This window comes from Prunus dulcis, chromosome 1 (assembly GCF_902201215.1).
Source record: "Prunus dulcis chromosome 1, ALMONDv2, whole genome shotgun sequence".
In the NCBI taxonomy this organism is placed as follows: domain Eukaryota; kingdom Viridiplantae; phylum Streptophyta; class Magnoliopsida; order Rosales; family Rosaceae; genus Prunus; species Prunus dulcis.
In genome coordinates, this window is record NC_047650.1 from 24,024,972 (window position 1) to 24,042,869 (window position 17,898).

Here is a 17,898-nt window from a genome sequence, read left to right on the forward strand (position 1 = left end):
ACAAAAGTCAAAGGACTTGAATATCAAAGTCACCAAATCTGAGGATTAAACCAAACTCATTAATGTGAATTTAGATCTATATCAACTTTTATGTTTCCTTTTTCTTTTTTTCCAAGACACATGTTTTGAATATATGACAAGAGAAATTAAGGACAAAATTTGGTACAAGGAGTGTGACATTATGGAAGATACGTGTGGCACATAATTAATTTCGTCTACACCTTCCAAGTTGTTGTCTGAAGAAGACCCCATTGGCCTTTTGACATAGACCATACGAACCAAGAAGATGATAGTTGCAAATCCTTTGGCTTTCTCTGAACAAGTGACACACAGTTTCTTGTCACCGTATCTGGGTATGTCAGTTGCTGTGGCGCATAAAGCAAATATAGCTGTAGCTACAAGTAAAAAAGATCATGAGATATACGGGGAAGGCAAGGCAGCAGAAAAGTAAACCATTGCGGCTTTTAAGCCTTATATGCTCCCATGCGCCATACCAACAAAGAGAAGCCTCCAAACAAAAATCCCACTCGTCTTTCCTACCAAACCTCCCACTGCATCAATTCATTGTCACCATGAGCATGACTTCATCAGTAAAAAGGCATACTAGTATAGTAGTATGCGGATGCGTGATGTTCACGAACCAACAATACAAGAAAAACATCAACAGTCACTAACATCAATGGCACATGATGAGATGGCTAAAGACATTATTAGTACCTAATTAATACATAATAATCACGGTTATTTTTTGTTAGATACTAACAGTATTTTTAGCCACCGCAAGCTGTGCCACTGATGTTATTTATTAAGGTTATTTGTTGTTGTTATGGTGCAACAAGACAAAGCTACAAATAAAAAAGAAAGCTTGAGGTGGAGAATAATAGTTACAAAAATTTCCATCGCGACTTTGATTTCCAACGCAAACCATATTCTTGTGTTACAACTGTTGATGCGAAAAAGTGGTTTGACACGTGTCCTCGCTCAACTTAGTGATATTATGTCTTCAGAAGGGAGTTAGTCTTCGGAAGATCGGGTACCGGCCGAAGGCTCTCCGATGCTTAAGTAAGTACGGATTTAGTAAATATTGGATTACAGATCAAGCGGTAGCGTACCGTTGGTTTCTTCTCTCTCTCCTTTTGGGGTTAGGAGTCTCCTTATATAGGCCTTGGGAGGCGTGCACTATACTCATATTTCCGATGTGGGACTGTAGAAGCGGATTGTGGGCATGACACGTGTCCAGGTGCAAGAGTCAAAATGTATGGCTTCGGTAGGGAACATGCCGAAGAGTTTATTGTGATAAATATCAATTCAGTCCACGTGTTTGGCAATCATAGGTCGCTTATTTCCGGTATAAACAACAACATTATAACACATAGAGATCGAAAGAGGATGCATGTTCTTATTCTTGCAATTCTTATACATTTATACGACATATATATGTAGCACTCCAAATTAAAGTTACAACATAAAACTATAATAATTAATTAGCTAGCTATACACTAATAAGACAATATATATTTATTCTCTTATCTGGATGTCTGCACGTTATTATCATACAGATGCATGAAGTAGAGAGAGATAGTATAAGATACATGACGTCCGTATGATAATAACGTCTGGATGCCTGCATAAGAGAATTTTTATATATAGGCTGCCAACTTCAAACATCCGTTGAAGCTAGCTCCACTTGATTAGCATAGGGTTTCTCTTCTATTATGTATACGTTTTTGGTCTTGTAATGATATCGCTGTGCACAATAAACGAAGTAGAAAAAATTCAGGACCCCAATCCCTGCAAGGAGGAAGTAGAAGTAATCTAATCTCCCAGCATTGATATCTTTAGTCAGCCAATCCGGCCGCTTGTTTCTTCCAGTCACATGATGCACAATATTCACCACCAGGCTGCTCAAGTAGCTCGAACCAGCAAAGGCGCAAGACAGAAGGGCATTTCCGACACTTCGCAAGTGGTCAGGGAACTCCCTGTTGAAAAACTCAATCAACGCTATAATATTGAACGCCTCACAAAGGCCCATCAGGACCAGCTGTGGGACCAACCAAGCGAATGACACGTGTTCATTAGGGTGCAGAAGAGCAAAAGACCTCCTCTCTCTTTCAATGAGCCCTGCCACCAACATGGACAGGACTGAAAATATGATCCCAATCCCACATCTCTGCAAAACTGTGATCCCTCCTTCGTGCTTTGTGAATTTTCTGAGGGCTGGCACGAGGAGCCTGTCGTAGGCCGGGAGCCAGAGGCCAATGGTGAGCAGGGAGATGACGCCGAGGGAGCCAGCTGGGATTTCGAAGTGAGGACCGAGGTGGCGGTCCATTTTGAGGGCTTGGGAGACAGTAAATGTTCCTTGCTGTGTCATGGAGGTGAAGCTGACGATGGCTGAAGCCCACACTGGGATTGTTTTTATTACGCATTTAAGTTCTTCTACTTGTTGAACGCTGCAGAGCCTCCAGTTATTGATCGGAGAACCGTCGTCTGGCTTTAAATCATTGTCCAAAATTACAGCAGCCTTGCTCAAGAACCTAATATGGTGAGCAAGCAAAGAATTATTAAAGTAAAAGGAGTTAATTGAATATTGTTTCACTGTTACTTGTATAAAAATAAATAAATAATGTGCCTATGATTAAAAAAAAATAAAAATGGCACTAAATATTTTAAAGGTTTTTTTTTTAAAATAAAAAAATACAAGCAATAGTTTAAACCGACTTGCCTAACCCGCACCAAAGTTGGGTTAGATTTCAATAAATGAAACATTAATCATATATATTATTCCTGCTATACAAATATACAAATATATTATTTAAATCAAATAGATACATTAATAGCAGGAATAATATATATGATTAATAATGAATTAATTTGGTGGCAGGAAAATAGAAGCTGGTGGCAATCAACCTCAACTGAAAGAAAGTGTATGGTCCCCCACCACCACCTTACTTAATCTGAAAATAGAAGCTAATGCGATTGTGGTTAATTATTGCTTATTTGATGAAGATGGTTTTGATCTGTTCAATCAGATCAATTAAGCTACGGTGGCCAACTTTATATATTTGGCGTATTTAAACTAATGATTAGTCTTTGATTAAAGAATGATATGTTAAGATAGATATTTGTATTACCTGAGCTGGTTGGTGAGAGGAAGCTTGGGCACGAAAAAGCCCTTGATTGGAGGATCGTAGAATTTGCCATCTACCATTCCTGCTTCTTCCGGAAGCTTAATGTGCCGTTTCTTGTGAGCAGCAACAAGAACTTGTGCAATGCTGGAGAACATGCTGCCCTGCGGCTTGGCATGCACATAAACCCTAGATCCAACAAGCAGAAGCACAATCGAACAAGCCATGAGCAGAGTTGGGATCGCGAAGCCCACACTCCAGCTGATTTTGTCTTGGATGTAAACCACCACAGTTTGGCTGATCAACAAAACCACTGTAAACGTGGCATAGTACCAGTTGAAGAAGCTGTTAATTCCTTTTTGGCCTTCCTCTGTGGTTGGGTCAAACTGGTCAACGCCAAATGGTATGCTGCATGGCCTAATCCCCCCTGAGCCTATTGATAGAAATCCTAGACCCAATAGCAAGGCACACAGTTGAGCTCTGGTTGGACCTGTGCACTGATCTAATGTTTGCTGCTGTGCGCTGCATGCTGGAGGATGCAGCTGCGGCAGCCATGCTGTTAAAGTAACTGTCGCCATTCCCTGTTGATATATAATTGTTAACGGTAAATTTTTTTTTGAGATATAATAAACTAGTATTATTATTGTCAACGTATAGGTCTAGCCTAGTGAAAAAATGCCTTAATTTAAAGATAAGAGGTCTCAAATTTGAACTCTCATGATATTTTAATTAATTATGTGCGTGTGTGTGAAAAATCATCCATTTTATAATTTAAACCGTTCGCTTATACCAAAAAAAAGGTTAGTATTATTATTTTTAATTTCTGAGAGCTAATTAAAGTAGAATTGAACACTGCGTAGTTGAAGATGTTGGAAGGGACATTGATATGTAAATGATGATAGATAAAGACGGGATTCATATGCGATCACACGCGGAGACTGAGAATGAAAGGGGTGCACAAACAAACAAATGAAACAATTAATGTTATTTGTTTGCGGCCACATGAAAAGACTAATAGACTGTCAGTTTTGATACCACAAATTCAAAAACATAATTATACTTGACGAATGGTCCAAATTGATAATCCACAACTGCATACAAAGTCATACAGTTTATTAAGATAACTTATATTATTGAGAAGGCATATACTTATATTAACTTTTCTCAAAAATATTTTTTAGAGAAAATAATATATAATATATATTTCTCTGGTTCTCTAGAGGCAGCCATGTGCATTATTCGTGTAGCTAATTAGCCTCAGGCACACACACTTTGTCTTTTTGAAAACTACTTCCACCAGCTTAACTTTCCAACCAAACCCATACATCTATTGACAGGTAGCTTTGATTATTTAGATTTGGGTAAACTGCGGAATATCCCTTTGAAATATATCAGCTGTTGAAATCTCCATATGAAATTATTTTTTCAGCAAATTTAGCCCTTTAATTATTTTAAATGGTTAATTTAGCTCATGCTGTTAGTTTTCATGCAATTTAATTCAATTTTCTGTCTATATGTCACGTGTTAAGCACGTGACTCACTGTTCAATTAAAATTTAAAATAATTAAATTGTTAAAATTTAAAAACTGAAAAAAAAAAGAAAAAAAAAGGGGGTGGGGGGAGGATGAGGCAATCAACGTGTTTCCCAGCCCCTTCCTCCCAAGACTCTCTGTCTGCAATCGAAAAAGACGGACTTCGCTCTGCGGTTGATGAGGAATAGCAGTCACAACCTCGAGTTGTCTCTACTGATATGGGTCATCGCGGTGATAGGACCGATTCTTTTATCCTTCAAGAACGAATTGGCAAGCTGATGGCTATTGGTGCTGTTTCATTAACCATGGATCTATTAAAGGCCCATATCCACAAGGGTTTTCGAGTGAATACCCTTAGGAGTAGCTCCTGTTAGTTAGTTATTAGTCAATGACAAAAGAAGCTGTCACTTCTCATACCCATGGAAATAAAGAACCAACGCATTCTAGGTTTGATTGGAGGTGCAGTGGACAATGGTTCGGCTGGGACGAAATTCTTCAAATTGAACTAGCTGATGCTGTTGAATCTGGGGCGGGTGCACCAGGATATCAGAATATGGGTTGCAGAGAAGGCGTTGTGCACTTGGGGAAGAAGACAACGCCTACTTTGAATTGGATTCTTGAAAGAAAGTGAGAGGGAGAGAAGAATAAGAAGGATAAATATGAGAGAGAGAGAGAGGGGTAGATCTGGAGAGATTGACGGGGAGAGAAGAAAGGAAGAAGACGAAAAAGGAAAAAGAAAAAAAAAAGAGAGAAGAAATTATGATTTTACATTTTCTTTATTATTTTTTGATATTATCTTTGTAAAATGACAAAATTATTTTTATAATTAACAGAAAATTAGATGGAAGTCTAAAAACTTGACGACATGTGTTAAATTGACCATTTAAAAATAATTTGTGGGCTAAATTAACTGAAAAAATAATTTAAGGTGGAGATTTCAACAATCGTGATAGTTCAAAGGGATATTTGGCAGTTTACCATTTAGGTTTATAGTATTACTAGCTAACTAATCGTAGTTATTTGCGATTAACCTTTGATATTTAGCGCAAAGCTGGATTAGGTTTTGCTAAAGAATCCTTCACCCTTCGAAAATATCATGAATCATTACCCTTTGAAAGATTTGCTGGGATATTTGCTTACAAAAAGAGAGTCAACTAAAAGCTCAAGATGAAGGCCGGCCCCTTGCCCACACACCCTAATTAATAACCCCATAAGACTGAAACACGTGACACACAATAATACACACTATGTATTAATGTATGAGGGCCATACACACAGTGAGAAAGAGAAAGAGAGAGAGAGAGAGAGAGAGAGAGAGAGTTTTATTTTTCCCGATATCTGATATCTCAGTTATATGGGAGCTACCGGCAACTCAAATCCAGAGTTATATAAACCACATATATGTTGAAGTTATATATATATATATATATATAACTGCTATGCTAGAGTGTTGATATTTGCTCGATATTATTATTCGAACGATTGGGCGTAAATTGGTAAACGATTTTCAAAACAAACCTTTTTCCTATACGAGATCCAGTTATAAGTAAGGAAATTACTGAAACAAAAACCAAAAAAACAGAAAAAAAAAAAAAAGAAAAAGGAAAAGATAAAAATTGAGAGAGAGAGAGAGAGAGAGAGAGAGAGAGAGAGAGAGAGTATGGTGTACCAGAAGAGATGAGAAGGAAGCAAAAGCAATAGTGCGAAAGCGGCCAGCATAGGCATCGGAGATGAAGGCACCGAGGAGAGGTGCGAAATTGGTGAAACCAGACCAAACGTTGATAATGTTGGAAGCAGAAACCTGGTCCAAGTGCAACATCCTCGTCAAGTAGACCATAAAGTTTGCCAACAGCCCAAATGAAGCCAACCTCTCAAAAGTATCATTTCCTGCACCACCACACCAGTTCAGGAAACGTGTTCATTTTTTGTCACCTTCTTATAAAAGTTAAATAGCTTTTACAACCATATCATGCATGAAGCACAAATGTCAATTAAAGAAAAAAGGTTATTAGAGTAATTTGTCTGAAATTCAAGAGAGAGAGAGAGAGACCTAAGATGTAAGGCATGGCTTTCCAGCCACCAGGTTTTCTTTGTCCAAGTTTTTCATGCTCCAAGTTATCTGGGCTTGATGATTTGCGTGACAGCTTTGGACTGCCGTCTTGGAAGCATTCTGTGACGTGGAGGCAGAATGAGGATATTGGCTGCTGCTGTTTTTCCTTGTTACCATCGGCCATGGTATAGTGTCTTTGATCTGATACGATCTATATAAATTAAGCAGCTTTGAAACCTTCACATGCAGAAGCTTTGCAATCTTTTTTTTTTATGGATGAGAAGTTGTGTGTGAGATTGAGCTTATAAGTAAGAAGCTTGGGTGGATGGAGCACAGCTATAGCTATATTATATATATATATATACGGAAGAGGAGAAATACGTTGATAAAATGGCTGACGAAATGAATGTAGGTGTGGGCGTCATGACATGAGTGCTGCCAGAAGGCAAGCCACATTAAAATTGTCCTCACCCCTTCCATTAATTCCGCCTACTTATCTCGTAAGGAAAACGGACCAGGCCCAATTTTACTTTCCAAAGATATTTTTTGAAAAAAAGTTAGGCCCAAGTGGTAGTCTTTATTCACCACAAGCAAGAAATATCAGGCCCAATTTTAATCATGGTATGAAATTAGGAGAGTCTATAATGAAAGGTTATAGGGAGCGGGTGTGTTAAGATGTTCCATCCAGCAGTCCAATAATAAATCTGTAATTGATCGAATGACTATTAAGATCTTTATCGTTACCGTTACCGCCTTCCTGTGAAATGGAATGAAATTGAATGATTTTGCTATGAAGATGGGCTTAGAATTGCAACTCGAACAACTTATATATATTTAAGGGTTATTGATGAAGTTCAAATACAGAGCTTTTGTGAAAAAGGAAATCAACTTAACAGGACAAAAGTCTAAACCAAAATGTCAGTCTGTATAGTCTCTACTACGTTTACGTTGGCCTTGTAATTGTAAGTATATCCACGAGCACAGGACCATAAATACACAAAATTCAGCACCCCGAGAGCAGCTATTAGGAAGTAGAAATAGTCCAGTCTGCCGGCATTGATATCATTGCCCAACCAGTTGGGCTGCCCATGCTTCCCTGTAACTCTGTACACAATGCTCACCGCCAAGGTGCTCAAATAAGTACCCCCAGCTACGCAAAGATAGAACAGAGAATTCGCAATGCTCCTCATCTTCTCAGGAAACTCCTTGTTGTACAATTCAATGTGCCCAACAACGCCAAACAACTCAAACAGGCCAAGGAACATTAGCTGTGGAAATAGCCAAAACACTGACATGGAAGCAACGCCATCTGCTGAAGCGTGTGACAAAGCAGAAGCTCTTCTCTGTTGCTCAACCAGTCCAGCCACCGCCGCAAACAGAATCGAGAACAAATACCCAAGTCCTATTCTTTGGAGAGTTGTGATGCCGTTTTCGTGTTTGGTGATCTTTTTTAGGGCCGGTTGGAGGACACGGTCGTAGAATGGGAGGCATATGCATAATGTGATCAATGACATCATTTTGATTGACCCAGCAGGCATTTGGAAATTGGGTCCAATGTGCCTGTCCATTTTGAGGGCTTGTGACACTACAAATGTTCCTTCTTGCGCATAGGTCATGAAGCAGATGCCACCAGAAGCCCATATTGGGAGGATTTTCATGAAGCATATCACCTCTTCAACCTGTTGGATGCTGCACAGCCTCCATGGATTTGCACAAGACCCATCATCTTTTAGGTCATCGTCCACTACTAAAGCTGCTTTCTTCAAGGAGCTGAGCCACCAAAGTGTAGTGTCAAATGAGAATTAGAAAAAGAACAAGCACGCAATGGTGATTAAAGCAATGTAAGGCAAAATGAACCCCATCAAGTTTTACCTTAATTGTGCAGTGAGAGGGAGCTTGGAGAGCACCACATTTCCATCCAACGAAACATCGGAGAAAACTCCGAGTACCCTTTCTTCGTCATGAAGCTTAAGATGGCGCTTCTTGTAGGCAGCAACAAGAACTTGTGCAAAGCTGACATACGTGCTTCCTTCTGGCTTCACTTGGTGGTAAATTTTGGAGCCAGCCAAAAACAGGGCAATTGCACAAGACATGAGGAGGGTGGGGATGCTAAATCCCCAGGCCCAACTAACTGAGTCTTGGATGTAGATCACCAGGGTTTGGTTGATCAACATGACCACAGTGGATGAAGTGTAGTACCAATTAAAATAGCTAAGGACTGATTTTCTGCCTTCTACAGTGGTTGAGTCAAACTGGTCAATGCCAAAGGGAATGCTGCAGGGCCTAATTCCACCTGTGCCTATGGCTAGCCAAGATAGCCCAACAAGCAAGAAACCCAGTTGGGTTTTTGTGTTGGAAATACAGTGCTCAAGATGTTGTTGCCCATCAATGAAGCAAGGTGGAGGTCTTAATTGTGGCACAAAAGCTGTCAGAGTTATTGTTACCATCCCCTAATACAATATATATCATAATTAAGGCATTAATAATAATTAGATTATGCTAAGGACCCAAGTAAGCTAGTAAATCATGATTAATTTTAGATAAAATGCTAATAATTAATTGTGTACCACGAGAGTTGCAAGGGAAGCCAGCGCAATGGTGAGAAATTTGCCAAGATAGAAATCAGCAACTGAGGCACCAACGACTGTCAATAAAGAGTAGCCGCAGGTCCAAATGTTGAGAATGTTGGCAGCAGAAACCTGATCCATGTGATACTTCCTCACCAAATACACCATAAAATTTGTTGTCAGCCCATATGTTGCCATCTTCTCAATTGATTCATTAGCTGCAAGGAAAAAGAAAAGAAAAACAAAAAATCCCAATTCATAAAACTTTTCAATTTTCTTGAATAACAAGCATATATATATATATATATAATTATATACCTAGGATGTATGGCATGGCCTTCCATCCAGGCTTTGTTTGGATTGCGCTACTTGAATCTAGCAAGTCTAGATGGTCATCTTTTTCTGGCAACAATGCGTCGGAGGATTCAGAAGACTCATCAGAAGAAAGGTTTGAGAAGCACTTTTCCCTCGCCATCTTTCTCCCACTGTAAATGTAAGTTGGGAGTCTGGTCATATACAGGGGAGAAGGCCACCTTGGGAACACAAGTATGGAGGAGACGGGGGCACGTGCCCTGTCATGCATCAGCACCAGATTTTCCTACTGAGTTGTCAAGCTCCTGAAGGAGCAAAGAAGGGCACTTTTCTTTTGGACTTTAATAGGAGGAAGACTACTGGAAATTTAATATTATAATATTTAATTTAATTGTTGAATGAAAAATATATATTAAAGTTTTGCAATTCGAAAAGAAGTCACCGTTTCAATGCATCAGATGGGATTATAGTAAAAAATTGCATCTGTTGTAAACAGCCACATTGGTTGAACAATTTGTGATGCTAAAAAACATTGGGGTTGTTTCAAGCGTGATGTTTGGGTTCATATGGTCCTTTTCATTTTATAAGAGAAGTTTTCCCCAATCGCGCTAAGTTACGGTATCATTCTTCAAATTTCTTCCTAATTTTGTCTCAAGAGTATAATTAGGTTGGTTATTAGAGTCTAAAGTTGCAGTGCTTCAACTTTATTAGATTATCAATTGTTATATTTTGGGAGATAAACGCCTATCGAATTATGAGCACAAGAACATACGCCAAATCTGTCTTTAAAACATTACAATTCTTGCAAATCCCAATGGTTAAAGTTGTCAAATTTCTTATGAATTTGTGTTTGTTTATTACATTAATTTTATGTAAATTTATTCTCGTAGCCTATCTTCTACAGGAAGAAAAGCTTGATGCATTACTTGATGTATAAAATCTATGTGATTTTCTGTGAGAAATATCATTTTGGTGGGGCTGGTCTTGTACCACAGCGCGCGTAGTTCCTTTTGCAGAAAGGAATTGATTTTTGAATTGAAGTTTAAAAATGGCCTGCACAAGTTAGTTCGCCATTAAAAAAAAAAGAAAAAAAGAAAAAAAAAAGTATTGTTATAGTTTGTGGTGAACATAAGGCAACGCGTTTTGATACTGGAACAATAAACTTCAGTGTGTTCTTATATTATGTTTATGTTTGTGTTTGTGTACAGTATATGTCAATACTATCAAACGAAATTACAAGTATTATTGACTCGTGTATTGGCTAAGGGGAAAAGGAATATAACGAACTTAAAGAAATAACATAATATTTTGGAGATATGAATTCCGAATGCTATTTAGAGTGCTACACAAAACTTATTTAATCAAACTTCAATATTACTTTGATATTTCAAACTTTTCTACTACAACTCACAATTAATACATTACATAACATGGATACTTGCCTATTTATAGGTCACACCATGCCCAATTTTACTTTCCAAAGATTTAAAAAAGGATCAGGCCCAGGTTGTAGTCTTTAGTTACCAATAGCCAAAAACTAGCAGGCCCAATTTTAATTAATCTAGGTACAAAATTGATAGATTTTGCTATCTAGATGAGCAAAATGAATATATTTCGTATAATGATTAAAATGGATGATTTAATTAATCTTAGACCTCAAAGTGTATGTGCAATTTAATCTATGAGATCAACATTGTCATTTGGAGAATTTTTTTTCATGACATTAACAATTTTTAGGTGAAAAATTAATATAAGAGCTTTTGTGAAAGCAATGTGAAACCCTAGGTGATGTTAATGTAATTTCCAAAACTTGAAATGATTTTTGTGAAAACACTAAAAATTTCATATCATCTTTGATGCTATCAATAGGGGGAAATGGAAACCTGCTAAGTCCTCCCAAACTAGTCATGTTGCGTCGCATTTGTTTTTGGCCCATGACTTAATCCTTTTCGCTGAAGCTAATACACAACAAGTTGGGGTGATGAAGGAGTGCTTGGATTTATTTTGTCAAGCCTCTGGTCAAAATCTCAACTTTGACAAGTCTGCTATATTTTGTTCTCCTAATGTTAGCAGGGCGTTAGCTCAAGAGATTAGTTTCATTTGTGGCTCCCCTTTAATAGACAACCTAGGAAAATACTTGGGGATGCCTGTCTTACACTATAGGGTAACTCGATCTACTTACAGCAGTTTGCTTAGTAAGGTTCATTGCAGGCTTGCTAATTGGAAAAGTAAGTTGCTTTCTTCAACTGGGAGAGCCACTCTAATCCATGCTATCACATATGCTATTCCCATATATTCTATGCAGACTACAAAATTACCTGTTAGTATTTGTGAAGATTTGGATAGGTTAAATAGAAATTTCTTCTAGGGAGGAAGTGATAAAAAGAAGACAGTCCACCTCTATAGATGGAATATGTTGTGTAGACCTAAAAATAGGTGGTTTGGGTTTCAAGAAAGCTAGGGACATGAATCAGGCTTTATTGGCTAAAATCGGATGGGGGCTGAATAACAATAATGGCTTATGGGCTCAGATTTTTGAGAAGAAATACTGTTTGTGCAAATTTATCACGGGAGAATATTCGCTTGTAAACCTTTCGAGCTTCCTTCTCTATCTTCCTCGATTCTTGCGAAACAAATATGAGTAAAACACCACAGCAAGGAGGTATTGGCTGCGATGCCTAAGTTAGTTCAATTGGATCTTTAAGGAAAGATGCAACAATAGCTAAATTAGACGGAGTTTTCTTTCACGGGGAGAGTCAGGTGGCTGGAATCGTGTGTGGGGGCACTTAGCCGTGTGAGGAGAGATACAAAAAGGGGCGGGGTGTGTGTGTGTGTGTGTGTGTGTGTGTGTGAGAGAGAGAGAGAGAGAGAGAGAGAGAGAGGGTGATTGTGTAGGGTTTTTAGAACTAGGTTTAGAATTAGAGAAGAATTTAGAATTACCTCGAATATCTTGTGTGGCTATGTGTGCCAAGGTTCTAGGAGAATAATCCTTGTTTGGTTAGGATTATTCTTCCCAAAAAGATGATAGGAATTTCTCTATTGCAAACTTCTCATCACTCATCTTCAAATTGCAAACTTTTCATCCTCTACTTTCTGACATTTGAGAGAGATCTTGAAGGAGTGTACTGCTTGTCGAAGAGAGGAGTCGTCGTGCACCCTAAGATAGGTCGAACTTATTTTTTTCTGTTTGTTTTTTCTTCACAACGGGGACCATCTGGGTGGGCCCGACTGTTTGTCGTCGTGGTGTAGTGGACGGAGGAGGAGAAGTTCGCCCCACAGGTGCAATGCAATTGTGGTTGCCACTGCCGTTGGTGGTGACGGCTACAACCATATTTATTTTGTTCGAGCGTCGTAGGGAGGACCAGCTGGTTGTCATCATGACTGCAGTGGGCTATCGGGGGCGCCTGGTGGTGGTTGCTCAGCTGCGGCACTTGCCGTCGCTGGTGGAGGTGGCAACTTCTTCTTTTCCTTTGGTGTGCGTCTCGAGTTGGCTGATGGATCGTGACCTTTGCTATAATTCAGCAGCTAGATAAGTCATGTGTTTTGCTTTCGAACGTCGAAGGCAATTGCCGTGGTGGTCGGCGGCCGCGACTGTTGTTTTGCTTTTTTTAATTTTATATTTTATATTTTTTTAAGCTGGTTGCGCCGTGACCTGCTGGACATGTTGCGGCTCCGGCCTCGTGGCCTTCTTGCTATTTTGTGTGTGCTGCAACTTAGGGTTTTGACATGCTATCTGTCTTGTAATTTTCTGCCCTTTTTGCAGCTATTCATTAATCATGTCTTCCAAGGATGGTAGCCGATAATCAAGTTTACAAGTGCCTTTGTACCTGTGGGGTGGTTCCAAGGTGCACAAGAAGAGATTTGTCGCTAATATGCATCGCATTATGTTTGAAGCTCTCTTCTAGAAGTGGCAGGCCACCTATGCTTATGCCATACATGATGATGTGCATGTCAAGCTGGCGAAGTCTTCGACCAACGATGAGCCTTGTGTGGATCCGAATGATCCAAATGCTAGAATTATCACATTCCATCCCTTCTATTTCTCCTTGGGCTTCACATTCTCGTTGTTGAAGTTCTTTAGGAAGGTGTTCTGCCCCATGGAGTGTGCCGTCAGCCAATGTACTCCTAACGTCTACTATGTGATCATGTGTTTTGAGAATCTGAACCGTTTCTTCAAGTTGGATCTGACTGTGCTAGAGTTCTTCTACTTCTTTGAAGTGATGCACTACAAGAAGTATGCCCAGGTCTATGTATGCATGCAACACCCTGACCCTAATTTATTTACCGAATTAAATTATTAAATTAATTTAAATATGAATTTACGAATTTACCCTTGGGGTAGGGGTATTTTGGTCATTTTCTTATCCGGAGAGATTTTAGGGTAACGAGTGATATTTTTAGGTAGATCATACTAAGATGAGTCCGTAGAGACGTAGTGGGCTCAAATCAGTATTTTAACGAAAAAGTTACGATCAAAAGAAACTTAGTGGCACGATCGTAATCATTTCGAAAAGAGTTAGATAAAATCTGATTTCTCTCTCTTTCTCTTTCTCTCTCTCTCCCTTCGCGCACAGCTCCTCTCTCTTCGAAAATTTTGCAACCGTCGCTCCTCCCTTCAAACCACCACGTCCGACCACCGCAACCCATGGCCCAACTACCAAACTGACCAGCCATGCCCCGCCGTCACAACCAGGTCCAAGCCCAGCCGTGAACAGCCAACAGCTCGCCGGATTCTGCAGAAATCGCGCCGATTTTTTCAAAAATTCAAACTGCTCGTTCTCTCTCAATTCTCCACCAAATTTGATGTGTAAGGTATGGATTTACACATATTTTTCAAGATCTAGCTGATGGTTGGGTAGGATTTCATCGATTTTAAGCCTAGGTAGTTCGATTTTCGAATTGAATTTTGACCAATTTTGGGATTGCGATTTCGGCCACTTCCGGTCACTTTTTGGGGTAGGCCCAAGAACAAAAGTGACTGCAAATAGGGTGTTACACCTAAGATATGAGTATTGAGCCGAAATTGTGACATTTTTAGGCGAGTGGTATCGCTTTGACACTCACGCGCTGCCGGCGCGTGGGCACTGTAGCAGAGGGGCATTGTGTCCCAATATGATATGCTGGTTGTCACGAGCACGTAGGTGTGCTCGGATTTCATTTCAGATGTCGTTTGATCGTCGATCGAATATCGTATATTGTGCGTTATCCGGGTTCGATAGGGTCGAACTGTTGGATCTTCTCGAATTTAATATATGTTGATTTAGGTATTCCTAGGATCAGGTAGGAATGTATGGATCGTGGATCAGAGCCCCGGATGTTCCGATTTAATAACTTAAAGTTTGTGTTTTACAATAATCGACCGATCGTGTGATCGATCGTGAGATCGAGAGCGATCCGACAGTCCGATCCAGACCAAACTTGCAGGACGTGTATCCTAAACCTTGTGGAACCCATAGGAACTTTTAGATAGTAAAACGGAGGTCGTGGGCCCATGGGCCCCGTTGACCAAGTTTGGGTAGCTTGATCTCTCGGTTGACCGTGAGTCTTCCAAGGTAGTTTCCCTCTTCGAGGAGTACTAGAACAACCTTATTATGGAGTCTCGACCGTTTTTGGAGTTATGTTGACTATGTTGGGATTTTGAGAGTGTTTTATATGATCGTATGAAAAGTCTTGGATTTTATTTTAATAATTGAATTTATGGAATAGAAGAGTATGGGTTAATTGATATGGCGAGTTGTGAAAGTGAGTCATGGGCTTGGCTATGATTATTAGGAAGTGAGTGGGCTTTGTTTTCAAATCATAAGCATGGTTTTATGATGGAAGAATTATGCATAATGTTTTAATGGTGTATTGGATATATTTAATGGTGTATTGGATATATTATATACACAATTGTTGAATTTGTTGTTGTGTTAAAGCTTTTGCAATATATTTTGGGTTTTGGCATATTTGAGTATTTTGAGTATGTATATATGGATTTTGAGAATTTGTACCCATGTTGGTTATGTGTGGGGTACTTGGATTGCTGATGTGAGATTGTGGAATGAAATGGGTTATTAGTATGTTAGTTTGAGTGCTATCAGCACTACCTTAGGTACCTCACTAGATATGAATAGATATTTGGAACAATTGAATTAAGGAGGGAATTATCATTTTAAAATATGGTTATAAGGGTTACAAACCCCACCATCACATGTATCTTCCCTAGTTACTATACACATACGTGCCGTGTTTCGGGCGTGTGGGCTCTCTTGGTTACGGATCCTGGAATTGTGGGATGCTGGAAAAATTGTGGAAATTTGGATATGTTGGAACTCGAACGCCCTTGAACAGGGGTTCGTGGACCCTTAACAGGGTAGTCTGCGCGCGTAGGACTGGTCACAGGCGTATGGGTCTTGAGGATTCGGCAGTACGTTCTGGCTGAAAGTTAGTCCCCCGGTTGGACGGCTCGTTCCCTAGCCACATGGTTGTTGAGGACTCCTCCATGTGGTCTAGCCAAACGATCCCTGGATTGGATTGTTTTCCCCTAGTACGTGATGATGGTGAGAGGCGGTTGTGGTTATATTTATATATAAATATACGGACACGCATATTACATAGGTATATGTGGATTTGACTCCGGATTGAGATCCGTGAGGTTGTGCTTTGTGATTACCCTGCACTGGTATGAATGTCTGAGTCCTGGTTTGGGAAGTGTTGTTTGGCAACATACGCCTTGGTTAGGGTATTGTTGCGCGGAAAGAATTGATAAAAGGAAAGGAACTCATAAAGTGGTCAGAAGTTGTCTTGTCGAATTTGATATAATAAGAAATCTAAAGTCATTCGTTATTTAAAAGGATAAAGATTGTATATTATTGAAGTTGTGACTATTGATGAAAGAACTACGTGTGGCTTAATCCCTTAGTAAGGGTACGTAGGTAGCCTAGGATCTTACTTAGGTGGAGATGCGGACTAAATTTCATTTCTGAAACTTAAATTTGGTCTTTGGGACCTAGTTTGTCTGCTGTGGTTTTCATGTCGTTGGTTCTAAAGCTCGGTTGAAATCGAGGCGTGATAAAATGGTTGTGCATATTCTAGTTTGGCTAAGGGAGGATTGTTTAAATGTGTGCTGGTTAAGAAATGTATGAAACCCGTATTTGGATTGTTGTACGTTTTGGGTTGAGGCCTTATACTACTTGCGTTTGTGTTAGGATGTTAAACATCACCATGTTGGTTATTGGGGAAGTTACTTTATATTGGTTACAGTGGACATTCATAAAATTGTTTGAATTCATTATCTGTATTGTTTAGAATATTATTTGACTTAAGAGCGTTGTTGGTGGTTTTGCTTTGGATTATTTGAAGGCCAATGACCATTTATGTGAATTTCGTGCTGATATTTTGTGCATGCTGCTAGTTGGTGTTTATAAACGGTGCTTTCACAAGTTGAGAAATTTTGGAAAAAGTCTAATTTACAGGGGAGACTCTGCCAAAATTTCGGTAGAAAGCCTCGTGCCCTATTTCTTTTTGGGAAGGGAGGTTATAGTTTTAGTAAGTGGGCCCGGCATCGGGACGATGTCGGAACTTCCATAGGATTCGTCCCGGGTTCCGAGGAATTCAGGGCGGGTCTTGTCAATGCAAAGCCAAGTTGTTTGACAATCTCACCCTAGAAGATCATACTTGTTCCCGTCAAGCAGTGTTGGAGGTCAGTCCTAGACCGAATCCCCTCAAAGAGAAAGGCCGATGCCAAGTCCTCAAATGTTGAAGTTACAACTTCGAGGGCAAGGGATGTGTCTCCGCTAAGGAGGAATATGAAAGTTCATTTTGCTGTGATCTCGTTTTCTTCAAAAAAGGTATCGTCTACTGGAAAGACTGAAGTGGGAGCTGCTCTTTCATATTTTGCTCTAGTCAAGCATCTCGTCAACTCAAATAGAAAGAAGGTTGGCGGCATGCGGAATGTTCAGGCCATTCTGCTTAAGTCTCCCACTTACCAGCTCAAAGATTGTAATCCGCCCTGCAAAGTTCTTTCCTAAGTCGATTTGCCTGCCGAGAAGCAAAGAGCTACTAACGTTCCTTCCCGAAGTTTGAGTTATCAGCACCAGTCTAGGGATGAGGATTAAACTCGGAGGACTGCTCATCTACCTAGCCATCGAGATTCATCTGCCGAGCCACGAGCAGTCGAACATGGAGCTAATTTGGTGTCATTAACTTCTTTGGAAGTGAGGATGATGAAGGCTAAGAAGAGTTCTTCAAAATTGCAAACAACTGGTCCTAAGGTTGACAAGTCCAACTCCGCAGGGGATGCATGTGTGTCTAATATGCTCAAGACGAAC

At 39.7% G+C, this 17,898-nt stretch overlaps 2 protein-coding genes across 2 annotated transcripts; both read right to left on the reverse strand.

Moving 5' to 3' along the window:
• Positions 1-1,375: 1,375 nt before the first annotated feature.
• LOC117615984 (protein NRT1/ PTR FAMILY 2.13-like) lies at positions 1,376-7,047 on the reverse strand. Its single transcript, XM_034345181.1, has 4 exons — positions 6,708-7,047; positions 6,327-6,544; positions 3,132-3,706; positions 1,376-2,534 (listed from the first exon to the last, which is right to left on the reverse strand). The coding sequence occupies exons 1-4, from the start codon at positions 6,889-6,891 to the stop codon at positions 1,661-1,663; spliced, it is 1,851 nt and encodes a 616-aa protein (XP_034201072.1). The 5' UTR covers positions 6,892-7,047; the 3' UTR covers positions 1,376-1,660.
• Positions 7,048-7,504: 457 nt separating this feature from the next.
• Positions 7,505-9,776, reverse strand: LOC117616501 (protein NRT1/ PTR FAMILY 2.13-like). The gene is made up of 4 exons (XM_034345837.1): positions 9,593-9,776; positions 9,275-9,492; positions 8,580-9,157; positions 7,505-8,477 (listed from the first exon to the last, which is right to left on the reverse strand). Exons 1-4 carry the CDS (start codon positions 9,747-9,749, stop codon positions 7,613-7,615), a joined length of 1,818 nt encoding a protein of 605 aa, XP_034201728.1. The 5' UTR covers positions 9,750-9,776; the 3' UTR covers positions 7,505-7,612.
• Between the last annotated feature and the right edge of the window lie 8,122 nt (positions 9,777-17,898).

Excerpts from the sequence above, each read along its gene's own strand:
- LOC117615984 (XM_034345181.1), bottom strand. The coding sequence starts at position 6,891 with ATGGCCGATGGTAACAAGGAAAAACAGCAGCAGCCAATATCCTCATTC. Across the intron at positions 6,545-6,707 it reads AGCCATGCCTTACATCTTAG|GAAATGATACTTTTGAGAGG; the intron begins GTCTCTCTCTCT and ends GTGGTGGTGCAG. Across the intron at positions 2,535-3,131 it reads CCTCTCACCAACCAGCTCAG|GTTCTTGAGCAAGGCTGCTG; the intron begins GTAATACAAATA and ends TCACCATATTAG.
- LOC117616501 (XM_034345837.1), bottom strand. The coding sequence starts at position 9,749 with ATGGCGAGGGAAAAGTGCTTCTCAAACCTTTCTTCTGATGAGTCTTCT. Across the intron at positions 9,158-9,274 it reads CTTCCCTTGCAACTCTCGTG|GGGATGGTAACAATAACTCT; the intron begins GTACACAATTAA and ends ATATTGTATTAG. Across the intron at positions 8,478-8,579 it reads CCTCTCACTGCACAATTAAG|CTCCTTGAAGAAAGCAGCTT; the intron begins GTAAAACTTGAT and ends TTGGTGGCTCAG.